Source organism: Crinia signifera, chromosome 6 (genome assembly GCF_055691185.1).
Source record: "Crinia signifera chromosome 6, ASM5569118v1, whole genome shotgun sequence".
Taxonomy (NCBI): Eukaryota; Metazoa; Chordata; class Amphibia; order Anura; family Myobatrachidae; genus Crinia; species Crinia signifera.
The window spans coordinates 199,235,482-199,260,190 of NC_139222.1; the positions used below are offsets into that span (position 1 = coordinate 199,235,482).

The following is a 24,709-nucleotide window of genomic DNA, read 5'->3' on the forward strand; positions in this document are numbered from 1 at the left end:
TATAAAGAAAAAAATGTTACCCCTTCCCTTAAGCCTCTATCCCCCCCCCCCCCATTTATTTAGGAAACCTTTTGGCCAGATCTGGTTAAATAACTTTACATTTGTGCTTAACATTTATAGCTTTCTTGGTTGATAAAAATACTGTATTTAGATTAGTTGGTAACATGTTGGTAATTATTGGTATAAAAATAATTGTGAATAGTTGTGCACTTCCAGTATGTTAAGTATATTCAGTATGTTATCTGTACTAATGATTATGGTGGTTCATTTATTAAAAATATATTTTCTTTTTTCTTTACCAAACCATCTGCTTTTATTACAGGGTCCCAGTGGACGACCTGGTATTCCGGTAAGCTTTTTATCTTTTGCGCTGTTTTATTTAAATGTACTGTTGATTACTCATGGCTTATTCTTTGACTTTTTACATTCATTGGTGAACTTAAGTATTATAAGATCAAAGCAAGGTAGCAGCAATACTATATTAAATGGACTCGTATTGTGACCCTACTTCCAGATGACATGTCTTATGAGTTTATCATGCGTCACTGACATAATGCATGGATGCAAGACAAACGTATTAGATCGCGTTATGTTCTGTATTGTCTTCTGTAATGTTGCTTTATTAATCCAACATGGTGCCCTTGGCATAAAGATAGAACAACGTAACATAACTGTTAAAAAAGAACACTAGAAAGTGCAAAACACTATGCACCATGAGTATTCTGCTCAGGATTCTTTAATAAACTTGGAATAAAATCAAAACAGACTAGTATTAAAATGTACTGTAATATACTGTAACAAGCATCTGTGTATAAATGCACTGCATGAAAAAAATATCTTGATATGTTTACTATAAATATACATATGTTTTAAGCCAATACAAATTATAGTGTATTTTAATCATACACTATTAAGTATCCTAAACATGCCTGTGGGATGGAAATTGTGTAGACAAAGTCGTATACATATCATTTTTTTTTCTTAAAATAATTCTTACCTAGTAATTTAGCCTGAAGCAGTTTTAAAATATATATCGCATGTTGCCCAGTATGAATAAAGTTTAATTTAGTAAATCTGAAAATGTTACAACAGTTGTCTTTTGAAGTAGTTTGAAATGTCTCACATATTTGCATCAATAGTAAAAAAGCAAAAATAATTTTTTTTTATGTATAAGTTGATAGCTGCTATTGAAGGAATTCTGTTATATAATATGAAAAAGTACTGGATATTTAAATACTATTTGTACGGTACTTGTTTAACGGCGGCAGCGTCTCAGTCGCAGCAGCGTCTGTGTCCCCTTGCGGGGCTCGCTTCGCCCGTTGCGGGGCTCGCTTTGCTCGCCCACGCAACGGGCTCGGTGGCTCGCTACGCTTGCCACGCTATCTAAAATCAACTCCATGCCAACGTGGATAGTCGGGGTATAAACCAATTCACGTTGGCATGGACCTTATTTTAGATAGTTTTCCGAGCGCCGAACCCGGAAGTAGCGGGCGGCCATGCTGCCGCCGTGAACCCAAACAAGAACCATTTGTACATTGCAGTGAATATTGTAATTGTAAGAATCTTTAACTATTTACTATAACTGGTTTGTATTTTTTCCAATAATGTCTCCAAAATCTTTTTTTTTAATAAAATTTTCATATATATATATATATATATATATATATATATATATATATATTTTTTTTTTATTTAACTATATGAAACATTATTTTACTAAGGGTCACCCATCACTGCTGGATGGGTTAAGGGGAGTGAGCCGGGGAGGCAGAATGGCTAGAGTGCTGTCAGCCCAGGCTGGTGGGCCATCCTATCAGCAGGCCCTAGCCCCTGGCAGGGGGATGCTGGTGGGGGGGTTACCATGGCAACCAAACGGTAGGCTGGTTGAGCAGAGCCATCGGTAGGCTCCTCTGACACGAACCACAGTCACATCAGATGGAACACCAATGTTTGTTTTAAAGATGTTTAAACAATGTATAGTGTGATTATATAAATACTAGCTAAGCCCACTTAAAGCAAAAGCTTTGAAAGCTAGTTTGCTACCTTGTGATTGCCTCTGTTTTTCTGTATGTGTGATTGTCTATGTGTTTCTGTATGTGTGAAAGATAAAGAGATGTAGTTTCACTTGCTGCCAGCAGATGGCAATGTTTCGGTTACACACGGACACTAGACATACACTATAATTTATTAAATATGTCAATATACAGATGTAGCAGCTCTCAATGGCCACGATCACATGCCATATTCTGTCGGAGCCCTCTGCTGGTCTCCAGCAGCTCCCCCAGTCTGCACCCACTCCCTGTCTGTTTCCCTGAAGCAGAGACTGGCAGGAAAGCCACTCCCCACCGCCTTGCAGGTGGAGACGCTTGCACATTCCTGTCAGATGGGGCTCCTGTCTGCCAGCCTGGAGATCTGCTCATCCTGCAGGCTGGCTGACAGTTACTCCATCTGTACTTAAGGGCCTGAGAGAAGCTGCAGCATCTGTGTGTGCACCTTTTGCAGGAATTGCTTCTGAGATATTGGGCAGATTTCAGAAAGCATTGCAAGCAACTTGTGATGCTTGCTTCCACTCTCTGCATGCATAGCGGTGTGTAGTAATGCCGTATGCATGAAGATTTGGGCAAATGGTGGCTCTTGTGGCAAGAGCCGTACTTTGCAATTATAAGACTTCTAGTTTTAGGACCCGGAGACCTATCTGTGCTTGCGTGCAGTGCAGCATGCTCAACCGGGGATACCGAGAGGGATTTGGCTGGATCCCACAGAGCAAGGAGCTGTGTTAAAAGTCTATAGGTTTCTACCGACAATGCCGATCTGAAGAAAACATTGTCCACTGCATTCAAACGGGCTTGGTGCATATGCAGACCAAAGCCAAGCCTATGAAAACAGCATTTTTGGAGGTTTGGCCACATTTTTTATACTTTCCCATTATCACAGTATGGCCACAAGCATAGGTGAATCTAGGGGGTGGTCTGGGGGTGCACAGGAACACCCATTTTGTAGCTGAGGGATGGGTCTTTCCAACAAGCCCAGCCCCGTGTCTCTTGCCCCCTGGGAACCGGAGATACGGCCAGGAAAAGCTGGAACGTTTTCCCTATAGGATAACATGGGACCCGCTAATTCCGACCCCCACCCAGTTCAACGGCTGCCAGTTCCCCGTTCGGCATCACTGAAGCTCGAGGTTGATCTCAGTTGAACCCAAATCGCTGGGCCTTCAATCTGATACCAGGCTGGATCCATATGGGTTAATTGGTTCCTGGGATATTGAGGTTAAACCGTTTTTTTTTTTTTCATTTCTTAAATGTAATTTCATGACTGTTTATGTTCTTTGAGGGCAGATTTCTCTGTAACCAAACAGCCCAGTTTCATGGGACCAAAATCATTCAAAGCCAACTCAAAAGTTCTTCAATATGATACTGGTCTCATGTAAATGGGTCAGTTGGTTCCGAAGATATAGCTGATTGGTTAAAGGGGGGTAGGGAGAGGGGAGTGGTTGTCTCACACCAGAAAATACAGGGACTAGGCTGGTGTATAAGGGGTCAGCCTGGGAATGTCCCTGCATGATCCTGGGACCATATTCCCGGGTAAATCCCTGCATTTTCTGTTGTAAAAGGGGTATTATTTCAAACAGCCGTGACCTGCAGTGCTCTGAATACAGCCAGGCAGCCCCCTGCTCTTTGCCCAGCTGTCAATGACTGTCACCCCTGCAGCTTCTGCTCCAATTCTTCTCCCCGCTTTCACCTCAGCCCGCCCCCCCCCTTTAATCATGTGGTGCAGGCGCCCGGCGTGCTCCCCCGATGTCACGCACAACAACAGCGCGCACAATATTTCAAATGTCCACTCGGCAAGAGGGGACACCAGGAGGGGAGTGGGAGCATGCTCTGCGCTGCGCTCTGCTCCTCTCCCCATAGAAGCAGCTGCACTGATCTCCATCTCTCCCTGCAGCAGCAGCAAAGGCTCATATAAAAAATTTACAGTAAGTGGCACTTTTGGGGGCATTGCTTAAGGGATGCTACAAGTGGCGGTATGTGGGGGCATTACGCATAATGTGTGGCTTAATGTGTAAGGGGCATTACAGTGTGCAGCATCATGTGTAAGCGGCATTATGTCTGTAGCATCATGTGTAAGGGACATTATGTGTGCAGCATCATGTGTAATGGGTACTATGGTGCGCGGCATCATGTGTAATGGGTACTATGGTGTGCGGCATCATGTGTAATGGGTACTATGGTGTGCGGCATCATGTGTAATGGGTACTATGGTGTGCGGCATCATGTGTAATAGGTACTATGGTGTGCGGCATCATGTGTAATGGGTACTATGGTGTGCGGCATCATGTGTAATGGGTACTATGGTGTGCGGCATCATGTGTAATGGGTACTATGGTGCACGGCATCATGTGTAATGGGTACTATGGTGTGCGGCATCATGTGTAATGGGTACTATGGTGCGCAGCATCATTTGTAATGTGTACTATGGTGTGCGGCATCATGTGTAATGTGTACTATGGTGCGCGGCATCATGTGTAATGGGTACTATGGTGTGCGGCATCATGTGTAATGGGTACTATGGTGTGCCGCATCATGTGTAATGGGTACTATGGTGCCATCAAGCAAGAATCCCCTAGCAATGAGCACGTAGGTAAGCAGAACTTATGTGGCAAATATGTAATGGGCATTATAGTTTGTTATATAGTATGTAATGGGCATCATGATGTGTGGCACAATGTGTAATGGGCATTATGGTGTGTGGCCTTATGTGTAATTGGCATTATGGCGTGTGGCTTTATGTGTAATGGGTATTACGGAGTTTGCTAAAATGTGTAATGGGCATTACTGTGTATGGTCTTAAGTGTAATACCACACCCCTTTTTGTGATGTCACGCCTCCTTCCCATGAGGCCACGCCCCCTTTTTGCCTCACGGCTATTGTGTCTAGATCTGGGACCATCCATTACCATAATTCTAGATTCGCCTATGGCCACAAGGGCTTCTATGGTGTACATTGTATGTCTGCATGAGCAAGGATTCAGATGCCTACTTTGAGCATCTATAGTTGCTGCTCTTCTGATTCTGAACCCATGTATGCATCCAATATCATCATCTACTCCCATAACATGACCACCAGAGAGGCCATATCCATGTGTACATAGCCTATTACCTATCACTGCCAAGGAATGCTTAATACATTTTCTAAACATGTCTGAGATAGTTTATCTCCCATACCACTAATCACAACCATATTTTTGTGTGCACAAACTTTGCACATAAAAGAAAAAGTTACTCCTCTGCATCTGACCTTGGTAGTGCATCTGACTCAGAATAAGCCCCAGTTGGGAGTAAAAATAAGCCCCTGAGTTGGTGTCACCCCAACGAAGGTGATACCAAAATGCTTATTTTCAGTTACAGGAAACTAGGTGCTGCATTGTGACATTGTCACGCTGCATGCAGCTTCTATCACTGAGTAGGTGCCTTCAGTGCAGGGAGAGGTTCCCGGGGCAGCCCAGCATCTCTGGTAATGTTGGGCACACCCCCAGAGTGATGCAGAAGAGAGCTTCTTATGAGGCCTTGCCCCTATATTGACATTGACAGGGTTTCTTGTGAGGTCACATCCAAATATGGCTAGTTACTGCACCAGGTGTCACTGACCCTGGCACCGCCATTACTTGTCCAAGCTCAATTTTAAATGGCCACGCAAAAATAAAGCTGTCTAGTATTTGTGGGTATTGCATGCAATATAAATAAATACATGCATTTGCACCACTTGCACACCTACAGTATATACTGTCATTTTTTGTGGACTAAATCTGCACCTTGAGTTATTGCTTTCCTGCCAACTCTGATTCAGCGGTTGGGCTGATGTCTACCCATGGAACAGAAAATAATCTGTTCCATCTATGATTCACATAGAATTTTAGAATTCTATTAAAATATATTTATACTTCATTAAACCTTTTCTTTTTTTAGCCATTATCCTGAGTTAACCTCCATATTTCATTTATCTCTAGGGTGGACAGATACTACAGTTTTTACAGACTTGTCACATCCCCTGTTAAACATGAAGAATTTTATGAGGATAGGAAGCAGTTTAGTGGTACTCATACATCAATTAGGCGCCTATGCGACACGGAGGCTGCTGTGTAAGAGAGCCCCAATGGTATACCAAGCTTTAAAATAAAACATAAGAGTCTATAACCTGCAATGTTCAGGTCATGTCTGCATTGCTATATTAAAGAACAGGGGGAAGCAAGACAGGAACACATTAAGTGGCATGAAATGGCTGTGAAGATGCAAGTAAAGTTGGCCAGATGGTCTTATCCAAAAGTGGTAGACAGTTTAGCTTCAAAGGGAGTACGAAATTACTTTTTTTTTGTTTTTACTGTTTTGTTTTAAAAGTTGTCATTCAGTCCTCATATACTTGGATTTCTCCAACGGTGTAAAATCATTGGTAGAAAGCCATATTAAAGATTAGAAACAAGGGAACCACCTATAAAAATTGAATCTACTCATTCTGTCTGAAGTCACTTTTGTAATCATCATATTCTTCCTGCAGTTTGAAATATTGGTTGGTACAGGCACATATTTAATTATCAAAGGGAAAACTAAAAAGTTCAAATTTATTTATTTATTTATTTATTTACAGTTTATTATATAGCGCAGCAGATTCCGTTGCGCTTTACAATAGTAGACAGAGATAAAACAAACTGGGTAACAACAGACAGACTTGGAGGTAGGAGAGCCAAATGACTAAATAAACACATATGGATAATTGGAATACATATGGGTGGATGGTAGTTGGCATGCTAGTGGTCAGATGTCTAACAGTGGCATCCCGAAGGAATCATAATTCCACAAGGGTCCGGGTAAGTATACTCCCCTCATGATGCTCACCTTGAATTACTTTACATTGAAAGTGTCTATGAGTTTCCCACAAAGTTAAATATGGTTCCTTGGCAGCTGTACATTACAGCTCATTGAGACCATATTTGGATATTCTCCTGAATACACTGCCATTAGACTCTTGCACATCCATTTTTTTTCAGTGAAGAGGGAGAGCTATAATAATAATGTGGAACTGAATCAACATAGCCCCAATTCCTGCTCTATGGATCTCCCACAAATTCAGCAACTATTATTTAGGCTTAATAGATATGATTCTATCACCTCCCCCATCTTTCTCAAAGACATCCTTCATGCTTTTACACATCAAAAAATACCCTGAAATCTATTCTTTAATCATATCCAGTGGGTGACGTGTTGCAGAGGGGATTGCTAAATATTTCATATATATGCTAGATTGATCCCCGGGGATCGTCATCACAGTACATATCAGACACCATGCGGCACCTGGGAATCAGCATACGCCATAACACACTCTTAAACCAGCCCTGGACTCCTGTGAAACTAGCCAATGGGAGCTCGAGGGTGGGCTTAGAAAGAGTGTGTTGTGTCTAACTCTTGGGCACCGCATGGCACCTGATAGGATGCCAATCCCCAGGAAACCTATCTAGCACATATATGACATACATGATATATGACATACATGATATATGACATACATATACATATGTATAGATGTGCTTACCACCCCCCCCCCCCCCCCCCCCCCTGTATTCCATGGTCGGTACTGCAGCTTCAGCTGATCATATTATTTTCCTGTTCTTCATCTGATTCATTTTATTTATTTTATTTATCCTGCACACTATACACACACTCACACACATGCACACATGCACCTGAGCAAGTACTTACTATAAGTGGAGTGCCAAACGTAGCTGTGTTTTTTTGTCCAGACATATATACATATGAGAACATATGTGTTTAACTGCAGAATGTTCTGTGGCACCCGTCATATATTTAGGCATTGGACGCTGACCATTACTATAGACAAAATGACACCTTTACATTTGAAAGAAAATGAGATTTGATATAACCAGTGCTGTATAAACAGTTGCATTGTCCATGACTTGTTGACTGAGGTTTTCTCTTCTTCATTATAGTGTAGTGTAAATGCCAATCTGAATATAGACGATCACATCTGACTACAGTTTGGTGCTATAATGATGATATAAGGAAAATGATTGGTATTTTGTACACAACACAACAGGATGTACTCCATGTAGGGTAATACTTGTTTCTCAGATGTGTACTTGTTCTTTGGCCTTTAGGCTTCTACAAAAATGCAACCTGCCCTCAACCGGTAGATGTAATAGTTAATTGCTTGGTATTCCTGTTATGTGAGTAAATCAGTCTTTTGAAATGATACTGCAGTGTGTAATCCATATTCAATAATGATCATACAGTGCTGCAGTGGTAAACGCAAGGGAAAATAACACCCAGAAGGCATATTTATGTTAAAGAATAAGTCTGCTAGCATTTACATGTGATTTGTACTGCACAATGGTACATAAAGAATTAAGACCATATGTGACTGAGCTAAATTACATTGTATTGGAATATATGTTTGTGTATTATCCATTTCTGTTTTCTTTAAGACAAATAGTAGGCTCTTTATTTGTAATGAAAAAGGGTCTTGTGTTCCCACCACAAACTGGGAATATACCAACAAATAAGAAACACTGCAATGGGGCTAAAATAGAAGGCGGTGATTGTGTGTGTGTGGGGGGAGGGACAACCAAAAGTTACAGTATTACAGGTTGAGTATCCCTTATCCAAAATGCTCGAGACCAGAAGCATTTTTGGTACTTATGTAATATCTGGGCTCCCGTTTTTCTTATGAGACCGCGTCCGCTCACCGCGCTTCGGGCACAGTGCGCTCGCCACACTATATAAAATCAACTCCATGCGTAGTTGGATAGTAGGGGTATGAAAAAATGGGGTGCATTTAACATGGGAGCCCAGATAATACATAAGTACCGCATTTTTGATAACGGATTATTCCGTATTTTTGGAATATTTTTGTATTGGAATGAGGTACCTTGAGGTATCTTGCATTTATGTTGTAAATGCACATAAAACACATGAAATACACACACATATATTTTATTTGTGCATGAAACAAGGTTTTAAAACATAAAACAAAGTTTGTGAACTATCTCAGACACTGAGTTTGTATGCCAACCAATCATTTTATTGCACATATTTAGTGCCAGTTACATATCATGTCCTCAGTAGTGCTGTTACAGATGTCTCCAGTAGTGCCAGTTACATATCATGTCTCCAGTAGTGCCAGTTACATATCATGTTCTCAGTAGTGCTGTTACAGATGTCTCCAGTAGTGCCAGTTACATATCATGTCTCCAGTAGTGCCAGTTACATATCATTACCCCAGTAATGCAAGTAATAAATGTCCTCAGTAGGTTTTTAGCAACAAAAAAAAAGTACATTCTGGAGACTGTTTTTTGGGGAATAATTTGGATAACGGATAGTTGGACAAGGGATACTCAACCTGTATGAAGTTGCTGACATTTTATCGCTTACGGAAATGTTCTGACATGCGGATCTCAACTAACTGTTCTCTGATTAAGACTTGGTAAAGGGACTGAAAACAATTCTTCAAATTTCATTCACTAAGGGTCAGTTTAAAGGTACATTTAAAGATATTACTAAAGTAGTTATTGTCAGCACATAATGACAGGGAAGATGAAATATAAAGACTGTACAATAAAATTGCTGACACCAAAGACTTTTTACGAAGCAGCTTACTGCTTGCTTACAGGCTTTTCTTGATCTTTATTCTCAGACCTAATGTACCCCTATCAAATAGGACCTGCAGACGTTCTTTATCTTTAGGTGCCCACACAAGTTGCGATGTGTTCAGTGCATTTTGAATTAGAAGCGATTTAATCTAGTTCAAAAAGTACAGGCTTCACATACTCTTTGTAATATGCGATGTGATGTGTGCGGGAGCGCACATTTCAAACCAAAAACACACCATGTTTGGGCACCTCTAGAGCTTATATCATCATCTATTCCAGGTGAGATTGTTGCCTGCACAAATCAGCAATGCCTAACTCTGAGGATATAATTAACAAGCTTATCCCAAGTCACCATAATGAGACACAGGAAATCATAATGTGACAATGACACAAATTACATAACATCAGACTTTTCCTGTAGAACTTCTAAACCAACCCCCTAGTCTTCTGACCCTGGCGTCTCGTCCATCTAGATACCAACTAGACAATTCAGCTGGGATGTGTTACAAGGGCTCCTTCTCCGTAAAAATATTGCTAATTATTATCCCCTAGGCTACTATATATGGCATGACCCATGACTGGAACCCACTGTTCTATGGGGGCTGCAGTCAAAATGGACGAACCACCGATGATATCTGAGTGGTGCTAAAATTAACACACCAATTATTGCCTCATGATTCTCTTCCATTTATTATTAATACAAACCAAATAGCTGTGAGGCTCTAAATGGCACAAGATGTTTTCATAATCTTTAAGTGGAATGGGCTTCCAAGAGGCCTTCTCTGATGTTCTCTTCTTTGGATGCAAAAAAAGGACTTTGACAAATTCATGTGGAAATATACAGTATTACACAGTCTTTTAGGTTGAGGTTTTAGGATGCTCTTCTGCTTTGTACAGCCAACTGAGCTCTATATATATACTCTAACCCTTCATCAAAGGCCCACTCTCTATACTTAACTTCCAACATGTCAGTGGAACCAGTAACTCAATTAGATATCACCATAATAAGTAACAGATCTACATATTCATATTATGCCACAAAAAGGACAGATATAGCCATGCTCATCGTTGCCAAAGCTAAACGTCATGTGCAACATTCATGCGGCCGTGGCTATATCTGTAGGTGTGATAAAAATAATTATTAGCTTAATATAATATAAGATGAAAAGATTTATATACTGTATGTGTGTATACAGTGTATATATATATATATATATATATACATATGTATATACATATATATATATATATTTAAAATTAATTTAAAGAGAGAAAGACATAGGTTCATGAATACTCAACAACTCCAAGGTGACTAATCAAATTTGTCTTCCTAACTGTCTCTAAAATGCTTTGAAGGACTCATTCTAAAACCTCTATGGAATCTGAAAGAGTACCTGCTAAATGGGTTAAAATGAACATCTCGTGACTCGATGCTTGGAAACATAAAGTGTATCCAACTTATGTACATAATGAGTGCTTCTCATTATCAATCATTAGTGTACCTAAACATTTTTTTGAAAACTGTCTTATATGGCTTATAGGTACTTATGTAGTATCTGGGCTGCCGATTTTCTGATTGTATGCCTTACCTTAAGGCATACAATCAGATGCGATTCGACGTGATTTTCGGCAAAATCGCATCGAATTGCATGCGATATCGCATGCAATGCGATTCGATTTTGTATAGGATTCAATGTTAACAAGGTCCTGTCCATTTCCCTACTATCCAAGTGGGCATAGAGTTGATTTTATAAAGCGTGGCGAGTGCAGCGAGCCACCGAGCCCGAAGCGTGGTGAGCGGACGCAGATTTCTTAAAAAGTATTCTGTGTCCCCTCGCAGGGCTCGCTACGCTCGCCACGCTTCGGGCTCGTTGGCTCGCTACGCTCGCCACAGGTTTATATCCACCTCCATGCCCACTTGGATAGTGGGGAAAGGAAAAGGATCCCTTTTTCCCATTGAATTCTATGTTAAAATGGACTCAGACCATTTTAACATTGAATCCTATGGAAAAATCGATCCGATCCGACCCGATATCTAAATCGGATGCCCAGATACTACATAAGTACCGGCTTATATGTTATTTGGGGTATTAATATAACCATGCTATGTTTCTAGTGCAAATTATTGTATGACAATTCCCAAAGCAATATGAAATATTGGACAAGAAGACAGCTGTAGTGACACTCTTTATCGATAAAGTCATCTTAACTATCTTAACCCTTGAGTGCTAAGCAATTTTGTCAAAATACAGTAGTTGTGATAATTGCCAAGCAAACATTCATATTTATCATATTAACCTGCATTGTTTACCTTATTTATTCCCATGAATGGGTAGATATGGACCCAAGTACATTGCTTTGCCCAGGGCCTACAATGCTCTTAAGATGGTCCTGGATCTAGGGGGGGGTTATGAAGGGCTTCTAATTTCGTTTTTCTCCTATTTAAAAAGGGAAAAGGCTTTTACAAGCAAGACTTGGCTAATAAAGCCATCACCCTTTTTAACATCATGAAAATCGAGAAAATAAAGTTTTTACGGCTATTGCCTAGTTATACTGCATTCTATTGAACTGGAATTTCCAAATAGTAATCATGGCATGACATTTAAATGTTGTCCCAAGTGCCTTATGTTAAAGGCTAACACTGATTACTTCTCTAAACTCCTTAAACCTTTCATGATATTTTCACTTCTTGAAATATTTTCTGAGGTTATTCTGGCCCAGTTTCACTCTCAATTGCAGCAAAGCACTCAAATAGTCAAAGCACAGACCAGTTTGCTCTTCTTCAATCATTTAATCTAATACAACTTCAGATTTACGGTAGATTCGATTTGATTTACAGATATAGCACCTGTCATTGTTGCAGGGGATGGTGGTTGGATCTACAACCACCAGCCCCCGGAAGGGGGTGCGCATGAGACGCATGCATCCCCTTCTAATGGAGCTTCCCCCCGGCGGTACCCGCTGCCTCAACGCCAGTCCCCAACACTGCCCCTACCTCCCCGTTCCCACCCACCCCCCCCCCAACCCTGCCCATCTCCCTTAAGCGGAGATGGGCAGGGTTCGCGTCCCCCGCCGTCCGGTAACTGGGACACGCATGTCAGATGAAGCGCCATCTCGCTGGTGGGTGCAATCTGGTGAGCCCCAGCACTGGCTGAGAGGCACTCCATCTGTACTTCTACTAATTGCAATTTGGGATTACCTTTCGGGGCCTTAGCTGAAGTCACACAACTTTCCTTGAACCGCCAGGGCACACCTGTGTTTTACTTGACAATCCCAGAAAATGGCGATCACCCCCAAATGGCAGCTTTCTGTCAATCAGTGTGGCCAATGATAAAAAAGTTGCAGAATTTGAATGCAGGATGGCATAGCACAAGGACGTAACTACCATAGGTGCACGGGGTGCAGTTGCTATGGGGCCCAGAGCTGAAGAGGGCCCATCTTTGCTGTCTAAGTATATGTTTTACATACATTTATCACAATCAGTTGCTAAATAGGGGGCCCTTACAAACTTTTGCTATGGGGCCCACGATTATCTAGGTACGCCTCTGGCATAGCACATGCGTACTATGGGCTGTACACATGAGCAGTCTATCAATATTCACCAGGCCTTCCAATTCACAGCTGTGCAATCGGGTCTGAATTAGGCCCTATGTGTGATTCAGTATTGCCAAACATAGACCCCCAGCCTGCTGATCTGGCTGTAGGAAAGGCCAAAGAGTTTGTGTGGTAAAAAGCAATGTCTTGCTGTAGTGTGGAGAAAGCATCGTCCAAATGGAGATTCATCCTGGCTTCACCACTGCTCACAATCACATTCTCAATTACCTTAAGCAGCACATCTGTACTCACACCCTTTGATCTGTGTGCATAGCAAAGTACAGATAATATACCGTATATACATGATGGTTTAAGTAACAATCAACCTAATCTAAGAACATTATTTAAGGAGGCTTAGTCAATAAATTCTACAATTAGGCAACAGGTCATTGAATGAATTTAAGCAGACAGGCAGTACACTTTTGAAAGCAGAAGAGTAAAGAATGTGAATAATAATAACTATTTTGAATAGTACAGAATTAAATGTATAACCCCATATTATTTCCATTGATGATCAGGGAGATAAAGGTGGTTTTGGAATTCCAGGACGTATGGTGAGTTTAATTATTTGCATCGGAATTTGTAAAAGCTTCTTAGCTGCGAAAACATACTGCAAACCTGCAGGAGAGGGCTGGTAATGTCTGGCCTTGGGGGCAAGCTTACCTAAGGTGTCTAGTTCACATTAGCAGCCATTCACATTAACCTTAAAAGTCCTTATGCAGAATTGTCATAGTTTGCTGTGTGCCTGGAACCATGTTGGGACCATTGCTGTGTGCCTGGGACCATGAACCCTAGCAAACCACTGTTTAACGATATTGGTCCTCATTTACATCTGCCTACAAAAATGGGCATTAACATACATTTAAAAATATGGCCACAAAATCTGAACATATGTGCTGGAGCCTGTAGTGTAATAAATGCAGTATATGTCCAATGCAATGCTGTAGTCATCACCATCAACACATCAAATGTTACTGGGTGTGGATCCTAAATGGGAATGCACTGTACTCCACTAACATGTGAACAATCTCTGACAGCTGTCCCAATGCAATACACACGATTAAGGTGTGCTCGGTGATAAATAGAGGTGCTTAATGCGAGCACTCTTATATTTATGGGCTGCAAATGGATTTAGGGGTGATTCAGGTTGGTTTGCAAAAGCAAACTCCTTTAATGGACAAAACCATGTGCACTGCATGTGGGGCTAATGTAACATGTATAGAGAGAGTTAGATTTGTGTTATTTTGTTTCTATGCAAGGTAAATACTGACTGCTTTATTTTTACACTGCAATTTAGATTTCAGTTTGAGAACACCCCACACAAATCTAACTCTCTCTGCACATGTTACACATGCCCCACCTGCAGTGCACATGGTTTTGCCCATTAGAAAGAGATTTTGCTTTTGCGAGCCAACCTGAATTAGGCCCTTAGATCCAGCTCTAAATGGTGACTATAAGTGGTTGTACACAGTGACAGTTCATAGCTAGGACACCGAAGGTCTCAGGACAAGCCCTCATTTGCCAGCCTTACCAGCCCTTCACTGCACCATAATGCTGGCTGTTATGCATGTTGGGTAGTACTGTGGCTCCTGGAATTTTGCTTGAACTATTAATACTGCCTTAACATAAAACATATTAAAACATTGACATTTTTACACGACTGGTAATTGGAAACGTAACGCTCATGTTTTATGTTAGGTGGTGGTTGAAATTTTCTGTTTTCTTTAGTGGCATGTAATACGTGTCTCTGGATAACCTGCTGAACTGCATTAAGATTAATTTACTGGTCTGAATCCCACAGTCACAACGAGGAAATTGAGACCCGTATCAAACTTTCATTTTCTTTCTTGAGAACGAGGGAATACATGTTGACTTTTCCTTATTACTGGTGTCATGAACTTTTATAGAAAGCTGGAGATATAGACAGAGATTGGGGATCCCACTGCTAAAGAAAGCAGATTTATTTCCTGCTAAACATGAGAAAAAGTGAACGTGAAAGAATTGTTAGTTCCTCCAGCCAGTCTTTTAATTTTATCTCTTGCAAAATCTGAGTAATGTCCGAGTTTGCTTGTCAGAGAATTAAAGCTGGCTTTCATTGCAACCAAATATTTAAGAGTGCTGTGTAACCCCCTGCAGTGCATTCCATGTATGTAAAGTGATGCTGTGTTTCTAACTCCTATACTTGTAAATGAGCCATAGGGGGAAATTTACAAAGATTTGATTTGTATTTCACATGGGATGTTGCTATGGGTAACCAATCAGATACTATATTGATGATGGTTTTTGTAATCTTTTCCATCATTTACTTAGGAAAATTAGTTTTTCCTAAAGCTTGATACACATAATACAATATTAGTACTTTTGGCCAATCTGCGTGACAATCTTATACAGGGCAGGTGGAAGGTTTTTCAGCACTCTAGGCAAAACCTACTGCTTGCAGAACCACCCACACACCAATACTGACTTTACTGATGAAAGTGTGGAGGCGGTCTTAGTAGTGCAAAAAGGAATACGGTCATTTGGTCTACAGCATGCTGGTCGACAAGCATTGGGTCGACATTATTAGTTGACATGGGTCTAGGTCAATATGGGTTTAGGTTGACAGGTCATTAGGTCGACATAAGCATTAGGTCGAAAGTGTCTAGGTCGACAGTCAAAAGGTCAACGTGGGGTTTTTCACTGTATTTTGACCCGACATGTGCCGACAGGCGGTATTTCATGCACTACCATCCACTAGGGCGTGGTGGGAGAATAAAATAGTGTGCCGAGTGCATCGTGAGCGATGCAAGGGGATGCAGTGCACTTTAAACTGTGTCCATGTCGACTGTGTTGACATTCGGGTAAAAAAACAGTGAAAAACCTAGACACTCTCGACCTAATGCTTGTGTTGACCTAATGACCTGTTGACCTAAATTCATGTCGACCTAGACCCATGTTGACCTTGACCCATGTCAACCTAGAACCATGTCGACCTATCCTCATGTCGACCTAATGGTGTTGACCCAATGCTTGTTGACCAACATGCTGTAGACCAAATGATCCCAACCCGTACAAAAAGGATGTATCTCTTAATCAGCCCTAACTTTCTGATAGTCAGAGTCAGGAGTGCCACCCAGGTTCTGGAGAACCTAGGCTGCTGCATAAAGCTGCCTTATGGTAGAGCCAGCCCTGGTTATATAACGTGTACACCCAATCCATTGTTCCTAGTCATCCTTGAAACCCCCATTAGAGGTGCTGCACGTCCAATGGATGATTTAACGGCTGACGCGAGTGTAGTTACCTGCAGCATTACTGACGCATCCTACCTTCATACAGTAAGGTGTGCTGTATTTCCGGCAGTGTGAGGTATCATTACATCACATCCCTTAATCGCAGGGCTGCATTCGCAAGGGGGCTGATGTTGTTTTACTGTGCATATGAAGGGTGCGTGCACCCATAGCGAACAGACTGTTCACAGGGTGCATGCACCTAGGACAGCGGGTGGGTGGCGGAGAAGGGCGTGGGGCGGTGGGCAGCGCCATTAGCATATGGGAATGCCCAGCATTTCATGGGCATCTCCATGAGCACGCTGGGGCGTTCTCATGCTAATGAGGCAGTGACGCGGGTGCAGTGTGCGGGCAGCTGACATCACCGGATGTCAGCTACCCGCCCATTTCCTTCCCAGCCTGCAGGCATATGTAAAGTTGCTCAGAGCACTCTTACATATGCATGCACGTACCACATCTTTCGATGTGAATTGAGCTTGCGAATGGGTGGCAGCAGCCAACCATCCGCAAGGCGGGGTTTGGTGGACTTGCAAAGCTGTGAAATCACGAATCAACCAGAATAACCCCCATAACCCAGATTAAGGAAGAAAATATGGTACTTGTTTCCTAGAACGGCGCCCATCGCGGGCATCGCATGTACATCGCATGCCATTATAATGGAATGCGATGCGACCGTTGCGATGCCCGCAATTTCACATAGAAATGCATGATAAAATGTAAATTGCGTCGGTCGCATCGCATGCGGCCAAAAAAATCGCATGCGATGCGACCGACGCGATTACCGATTTTACATAGGGAACAATGTTAAATGGCCCAATTGACCCAATTTCACATAGGGAACAATGATAAATGGCCCACAGACCCCAAATACCCACCCTGAAGTGTGAAATGGCCCCCCCAATTGTTAACGCCACCCCACGATCAATGTCAACCCGAAGCGTGGCGAGTGCAGCAAGCCCGCGAGGGGCAGCGGTACGCGTCCTCCGACCTTTTCATACCCCCACTATCCACGTCGGCGTGGAGTTGAGAATAGAAAGTGTGGCGAGCGCAGCGAGCCACCGAGCCCGAAGCGTGGCGAGCGCATGCGGAATACGAGCCCGAAGCATGGCGAGGGAACGCGGAATACATGTTAAGTAATCCGTGTCCCCTCGCCACGCTTTGGGAGCGTGTTCCGCGTCCCCTCGCGGTGCGCGCTACGCTCACCACGCTTCGGGCTCGGTGGCTCGCTGCGCTTGCCACACTTTCTATTCTCAACTCCACGCCGACATGGATAGTGGGGGTATGAAAAGGTCGGAGGACGTGTACCGCTGCGCTCGCCACGCTTCGGGTTGACGTTGATCGTGGGGTGGCGTTAACAATTGGGGGGGCCATTTCACACTTCAGGGTGGGTATTTGGGGTCTGTGGGCCATTTATCATTGTTCCCTATGTGAAATCGGGTCAATTGGGCCATTTAACATTGTTCCCTATGTAAAATCGCGGTAATCGTGTCGGTCGCATCGCATGCGATTTTTTGGCCGCATGCGATGCGTCCGACGCAATTTTTTTCCTGGCGATGCCTAAGATCAAAATCGTGGGCGCCGTTCTAGGAAACAAGTACCGAAAATATTATCCAGTACCTCTTGTTTATTGCCAGTATTTCATTACAAACATGGATGCTAAACGTAAAACTGCTTGTGGAGCTGCTGCCAATAATCTGTATCTGCTTTGTGCATGTTGTCTCCAGTCAGACTACACCACTAAGCAAGTGAATTAGAGTCCCTAGTGTAAGCCATTGAGGCTTCGCAGAATGTGGACGAGTTATATAGGACTTTGTCCCAGCTATTTCTCCACTACTCTCAGAAAACGCAGCTGTGTATGTTCTAGAAACAAAAATAAAGAAAAATATTATGGGGCATCTACAGATTTTTGATTGCATTCTGCGCATGCGTCACGGGCTGCATACACCTCTATGCTAACGGATGCACCATTCATAGTAGTATTATATGCCAGACATTTCTCTGCTGCTGCTTCTAAATGTCCATTTCAAGCCAGCAACAATGCCGACTCATGCAAGAGAACCGTTCTGTGGCTGCGTCATGGGCGTGTTGCTGTATAACATGGACACCAAATTCAGATGTAACTCCTGCAACTAGCATTAAGCTGGTGCAAGCTCTAATGACAATGATGGCAGCTGCTCTCGCATACGGATGTGAGGCGATGCAGAGAAACTAGGTTGTGCATGTATTTGACCTCCTGATTGCATATGACCTGTGTTATATCTCTTAATGTTTGAGTTGCTGATTCCTAGATATTAATAGCACTAACCAATGGCAGCTCCAGAAAGTTTGTTTCTTTTTGGGTTCTACAGTCTGTATAAGAGTCCCAGTGAAGCTTCCAATCTATATTCACTATCACATGTACACGCTAACACAGACATTCTAGGGTTAATTTGTTGGGAGCCAATTGGCCTACCAGTATATTTTTGGAAGAGGAAACCGGAGTACCAGGAGTAAACTCACACAAGCAAAGGAAGAATATACAAACTCCTCACAGTTAGGGCCATGATGGAAATCGAACCATTAGCCTCAGTGCTGTGAGGCAGTAATGCTAACCATTACTCCGTCCGTACTTCTCAATACTTCTCAATATATGTATGTTGTAATAACCTCACAACTGTAGCTATAATTCCAACCACAACTACTCTCCCCTCCTTGGTTATGGTATGTTTGTCTAAAAGTAACGAATCCGTCACATCCCGTGGTTCTGCAAAGTTTGCCACCTGTGTTATTGCCTAGAAAGCCAACATAATGTCGGCATCATTCAAATCTTGGCCATGCTTGCAGGCCTGTGAAGTCTTAGTTAATTATAGCTAATTGGTGTTCTTAGTACAGCTAATCCCATCACCTGCAGTAAATCAGTTTCAGTTGATAAACAGATTTTTTTTCTTCACAAAGAACAGAACACTTTAATTTGATTTTTTCTGTAAAGAGCGCTAGCAATATGTCACATGATTTCATGCCAGAACTCCAGATTCTGAGGTCACATCTGTATCACACATTGCTGTGCTCAGTGTCCTCAGCTCTCTGTCACAGACATGCAAGTCCACTAACAGGTACTGGTTTAACATGGCATATTTTGTATGTGTTAACATCTATAACTCTCACCTTTCTTTTCCTTTACCTTTCCTAAATTTATGATCATGGCTGTTGGTCTGTCACATGTGCCTGGGGATGATGTTAATAATGATCCAGGGATTAAAGGGTCATCCTGGAGAGAAGGTGAGTCAGCTCCTCCTTTTCCCCAAAAATACCCTCTAACCACATGTTTAGCCATCTGGGAACTGTTTACACCACGAAAACACAACAAAATAACTCTTCTCTTTCGTTTCTGCTTCCTCACTTCCATTTTCTTACTTGAAAGAGTCTGCTTTAGTTAATAACTCCCATCCTAAAGATGGTGTTATTTAGGATTAATTGCAACACAAAATGCCTAGTTCCACCAGAATTTTGTGGCGCTAGCCACCAGATGTCCTAACTCTCGTCTGTTGATTATATGCTTGTAAACACCCACAGATGTGATGAAAACTTTATATTGACCAGAAATCCTTACCCCAAGGGTGATTTGATTGGCTGTTCTTACAAACCAAGGACAATGAGAACTGCTGTGCACACAACTGGATAGAAATGTAGACAGCTTAGCACTCTGCAGGCCATTATGAACTAATTTGTTCTGTGCAGTTCAGCTAGAAAATTTGTTTCATAAGACTGGCAGCTTATTGCGAAATATGCTAGGTTTTACTGTCCACACAATTTCATCACAATGAACATGTAGGTACAAATTTTGTCTTGACTTTGTGGAACTTAATACAAAAATACTGTAGTTACAAAAATACAGTACGTAGTCACCACCTCCCATGGTGTGCACTGTAGATAAAGGGAAGACTGCATATAGTAGTATAATAATGGATGACTGTTGTCCTGTTTTAAAACACAACTAAAACATGTTATATAAACTGGTAAACGTGGTGAACAAACAGCTATGTAATTTATGTATCGCTTTTAACTCAACCCAGATTTTTTATTGTTTCAATTATATGTGTTTTGGGGCGATTTTTATACTTTTGACAAATCAACATTTCGAAACTACTCAAATATTTAATCAATTCACCACAATTTGCCTAATACTGGTGTACTGATAGCATATGCCGTAATGTTCTCAATAGGGGCAAGATGTACTAAGCTTCAAAAGTGATAAAATGGAGAGTGATAAACAACCAACCAATCAGCTCGTGCCTGACATTTTTCAAACACAGTCTGTGACGTGGCAGGTAGGAGCTGATTGGCTGGCTGTTTATCACTCTCCATTTTAGAACTTTTGAAGCTTAGTGCATCTGGCCCTTGTCATGTAAATCAGTGTAATCCAGAAAAAATACCCTTTCTGTTGTGTGTTTAATGTCTGTACTGATATCTGGGTTTAGTGGATTATCATACGTGATTATTGTTCATTATGCCCCTAATTTAATGCTTAACCTTATTAAATCATTCTCAGTTCTTGGAAGGAAATGTTATTTTAAAAACCTCAGGAACACGGCCGATCTCTTACTGGCATTGATAAATGTTGTTGAACACTAACATGTGTTGACACATTTAGGAAATGAAAAACAGCCTACAAACTTGTGTCTTGTTTTTGATTGAAAGGTCTTGGTTTAGAGTAGTTTTACAGCTGTAGAGCATATCTGCACCAGAGATGGGTAAGTGTACAGATCAAATTTCTGCTTAACCCATTATGGACCAGGATTTTTTGTAGTTTTGTGACCAGACTTTTTTAGTATTTTTGCTATCATTTAAAAAATACAATTTTAATTAATTTAAAGGTCTCATGCATATGGTTTTCTTTAATAACATTTTAAACAAAAAAATATGCACTTTTCCTTGATTATAATTATTTCCAAGCAATCAGTGTACTACTGAAATGTGTCCTTATTTATTTTATTCATAATATGAGGGAGGTTCTTCCTCAGCAATTTAGGGAAGTTTATAGGATCTAATAATGAGAGTGTTTTTTTTTTTTAAATATATATTTAATTTCTTAATTTCCTGGGGTTTCTTTCATCTTTTGGATACTTTTTTTTAGACTGGAAAACCAGATCTAAATAGACTTGGAAGTGGAAAGATGGAATGGCCCCCTGCAGCCAGTTGCCCTACTGCAGAACTGGGTTATTTCAGATAGCCACCTTGCAGTCTGTGGAGCTACCTGGAATGTCCTTAGGATGCTCTGGTTACACTTCTACTTCCCAGAAACAGTGGTCCCACCCTCTAGGCATGGCATCATGATATCCCAGGTTTAGGGGGCAGGGTTGGTGTAAGGAACACTTGACCCCTGATACAGTTCTGGACAAGATTCCTACATGCTACCCATTTCCTAAGTAAGTGGTAGGTCTAGCTTTGGATGGCATGATTCACATTGAGTCATGTCATTGTGGATCCACCCTTGCTGTGGCTTTGAGCAATGGAAGAGTGGCCACTAGGATGCTATCACTGTACTGCACCTCTCATATGGTTGAAAGTCCCAAAGATGTATTTTTAAAAAAAAAGTTAGAAAGCCTGCTAGTAGCACACCAGGCACAACCGGCATGTGCTGCTCATGGGCAAATAAGTGCAACTCACTGTGCACATTCCTGAGCCTTGGTTTATTTTCACTTCTCCCTCAGACCAATATCCGTTAACCTACACATTAACCCTTTCAGTGCCAAATGGAATTGTCAAAATAGGTGTGAAATTTGCCAAGCAAACCTTTTTTAATGAACCCTTTGAGGGCCAACGTTGCTGTGAAAGATCCTCAAAATATCCTTTCAAAATGCCAGCGTCGCTCACAGCGACTGTTCTCTTTTTGGGTGCAATATTTAAGGAATCTTCAATTACTGACTTGGCTGTATTTGTATTTATTTGTACTAAAAGAACAGGCGCTGTGAGTTAAATGCAGCGGGCTCCCTGCATGAGCAGCATTAGAGCCTTGCTGTTTGGGGGAATCCTCACCATCCTCTGACAGTGAGGATTCCCCCGGAACGTTGAATAGGGTGAGAGGCCGGCGCAGGGGTTAAACAGCTATCCCCGCCATTTAACCCCCTCACCGGCCGCATTGAATACGGGCCAAAGGGTTAATAGCAAAAATATCTTTAACAACGCAATCAATATACTGTCATGCCAGTGTAATGTAATCAGATGCACAGGTTTATTGAAAAAACACAGTTGTTCTGTACCTCTAGTGTGTTTGGGTCCAAACATGATGATCTGCTTGAGCCACAAGAAAACAGACAGTATTGGTATTGCTTACACATGAATGAAAAGCAGTAAAACAAATCTGTGAAACCACATCCTGATGAGGTCTTCCACTTCTCTATGAAATGCTTCTTCTGTATACAGTCAGTTCTGTTTCCAGGTTTCTAAGCACCACTGTGAAAACGGATGACAGATTACAGATGTGACCCTTGTCATTATCTGCCATTGAGTGAGCATTCGCTTACACCCGTGGAAGTGATATCAGTTTCTCTGTTGCACCATGGTAGCTTGCATTGTGCACATGTTGCTACAGAGACTATGAAAGAATCTGTGCTGCTGTGTGCTAGTTTGGCATTGGCATCCAATCATAGAGACATTCTGTATGATGCTCTAGAAACCTTCTGGGGCTTGTTGTATTGTTATGCACATAAATTATATAGCACATGATAGACGCTATTGTAGTCCATTTTGCCAGCCCACTAATAAATTATTGTAGAAGAGAGGTCTGTTAATGGCACATTATACTGATTCCTCAGCTTCCCTGATTGACTGGATACTAGAGCACTGTTTATTTGTGGATAAATCGCCATTTCACCTGCTCTGCAGAAGCCCATATGGGTTGCTTGAAATTGTTCAAATCAAATAGATGGAAGTATGTATAGAAATAAAGTTCCTGGCATGCTATAACATACATCCATGTATCTTTCATAACTGTAAAGTCAAGTTAGTCTTTTGTACAACAATCTAGTTTAGTGCTCTCAGTTTCAATGGCTTTTGGTGAATCGGGTCGTGAAGGGAATGTTTGTTTGCATACATAAGTTGCTGTCCCGTTGCAAAATTATTTAACTGTAAGTAAGACCATGTTTAAGCAAATACCCATTTCTTTGTCCCGTTACTGGCTACCTAAACAATGGTGAATCTTTCAAGATTGTCTTACTCTCTTTCGAAGCCCTTTATGGTCAAGGTACATGAAGCAACTTCTATTTCCTTATTGCTCCTCTCAATTAGTATGATCAGCTATTAAATGTACCTAGAATCTCCCTGAACTCATCTGGGGGTCGAGCTTTCAGCTTTGTGGCTCCGACTCTGTGGAACTTTCTTCACCGCACAGTTTGAGAGACTCCAGAGACCTTCAAAAATAGACTTAACTTTTCTTTTCACTCAAGTATTTCACTAATATTTACTGCAAAGAGAATTTCTCCATAATTGTTGTCGTAGATCCTTTGACGTAGACTTCCCGAATGACCCTACATTCACTCAAAACGACTGTTGGTCTAGGCCAGGGCTGGGCAACACCGGCCCTCCAGATGTTAATGAACTACTCATCCCAGGATGCTTTGCATTAGTTTTGCTATGTGGCCATGCTGAAACTGATGCAAGGCATGCTGGGATGTGTAGTTCATCAACATCTGGAGGGTCGGTGTTGCCCAGCCCAGGTCTAGGCCAATCATAACTGAAGAATCCTACGGTCACACAGAATGGCTGCAGGAACACTGGCGCCATGTGATCCGCATTCTGTACAGGATCACAGTGATAGGGAGGGATATAAAAAAACTCCTGTCTTGTCTTATATTTTCATCTCCCTTTACCCATTTTGAATAGCATTTCATTTACTCTCTCCTCTCCTCTTGTTTTTCTCATTCTTCTGCTTTCTGTCCTCTGTCTTTCTGCAGGGATCTCCAGGAGAACCGGGCATGTCTGTTATAGGACCCCGTGGCCCTCCTGTAAGTTTCTGTATAATGTGATACAATTTTTTGATGATGGATTTAAACTAAAGGGGAGACATAACAATAACAAACGTTTCTTTTTAGTTTTAAATATTTCCTTAATTTATCAAACGATTTTAGAGTGCATACTCTCCAAATACTGGTCTAAAAACAACTAAATTCCCCTTTTTGAAGGATGGCCCACTTTTCACTTTGTCAGTTGTCTAATGC

At 41.7% G+C, this 24,709-nt stretch overlaps 1 protein-coding gene across 1 annotated transcript in view; it reads left to right on the top strand.

The window, feature by feature from the left end:
• Positions 1 to 328: 328 nt before the first annotated feature.
• The window catches only part of COL13A1 (collagen type XIII alpha 1 chain), a 132,412-nt gene continuing 108,031 nt past the window's right edge, over positions 329 to 24,709 (top strand). The window contains exons 1-4 of the mRNA XM_083148593.1: positions 329 to 349; positions 13,767 to 13,802; positions 19,746 to 19,772; positions 24,446 to 24,496. Of these exons, the coding sequence (XP_083004719.1) occupies positions 13,800 to 13,802; positions 19,746 to 19,772; positions 24,446 to 24,496 (81 nt within the window). The 5' untranslated portion in view covers positions 329 to 349; positions 13,767 to 13,799. The remainder of the gene's footprint in view (positions 350 to 13,766; positions 13,803 to 19,745; positions 19,773 to 24,445; positions 24,497 to 24,709) is intronic.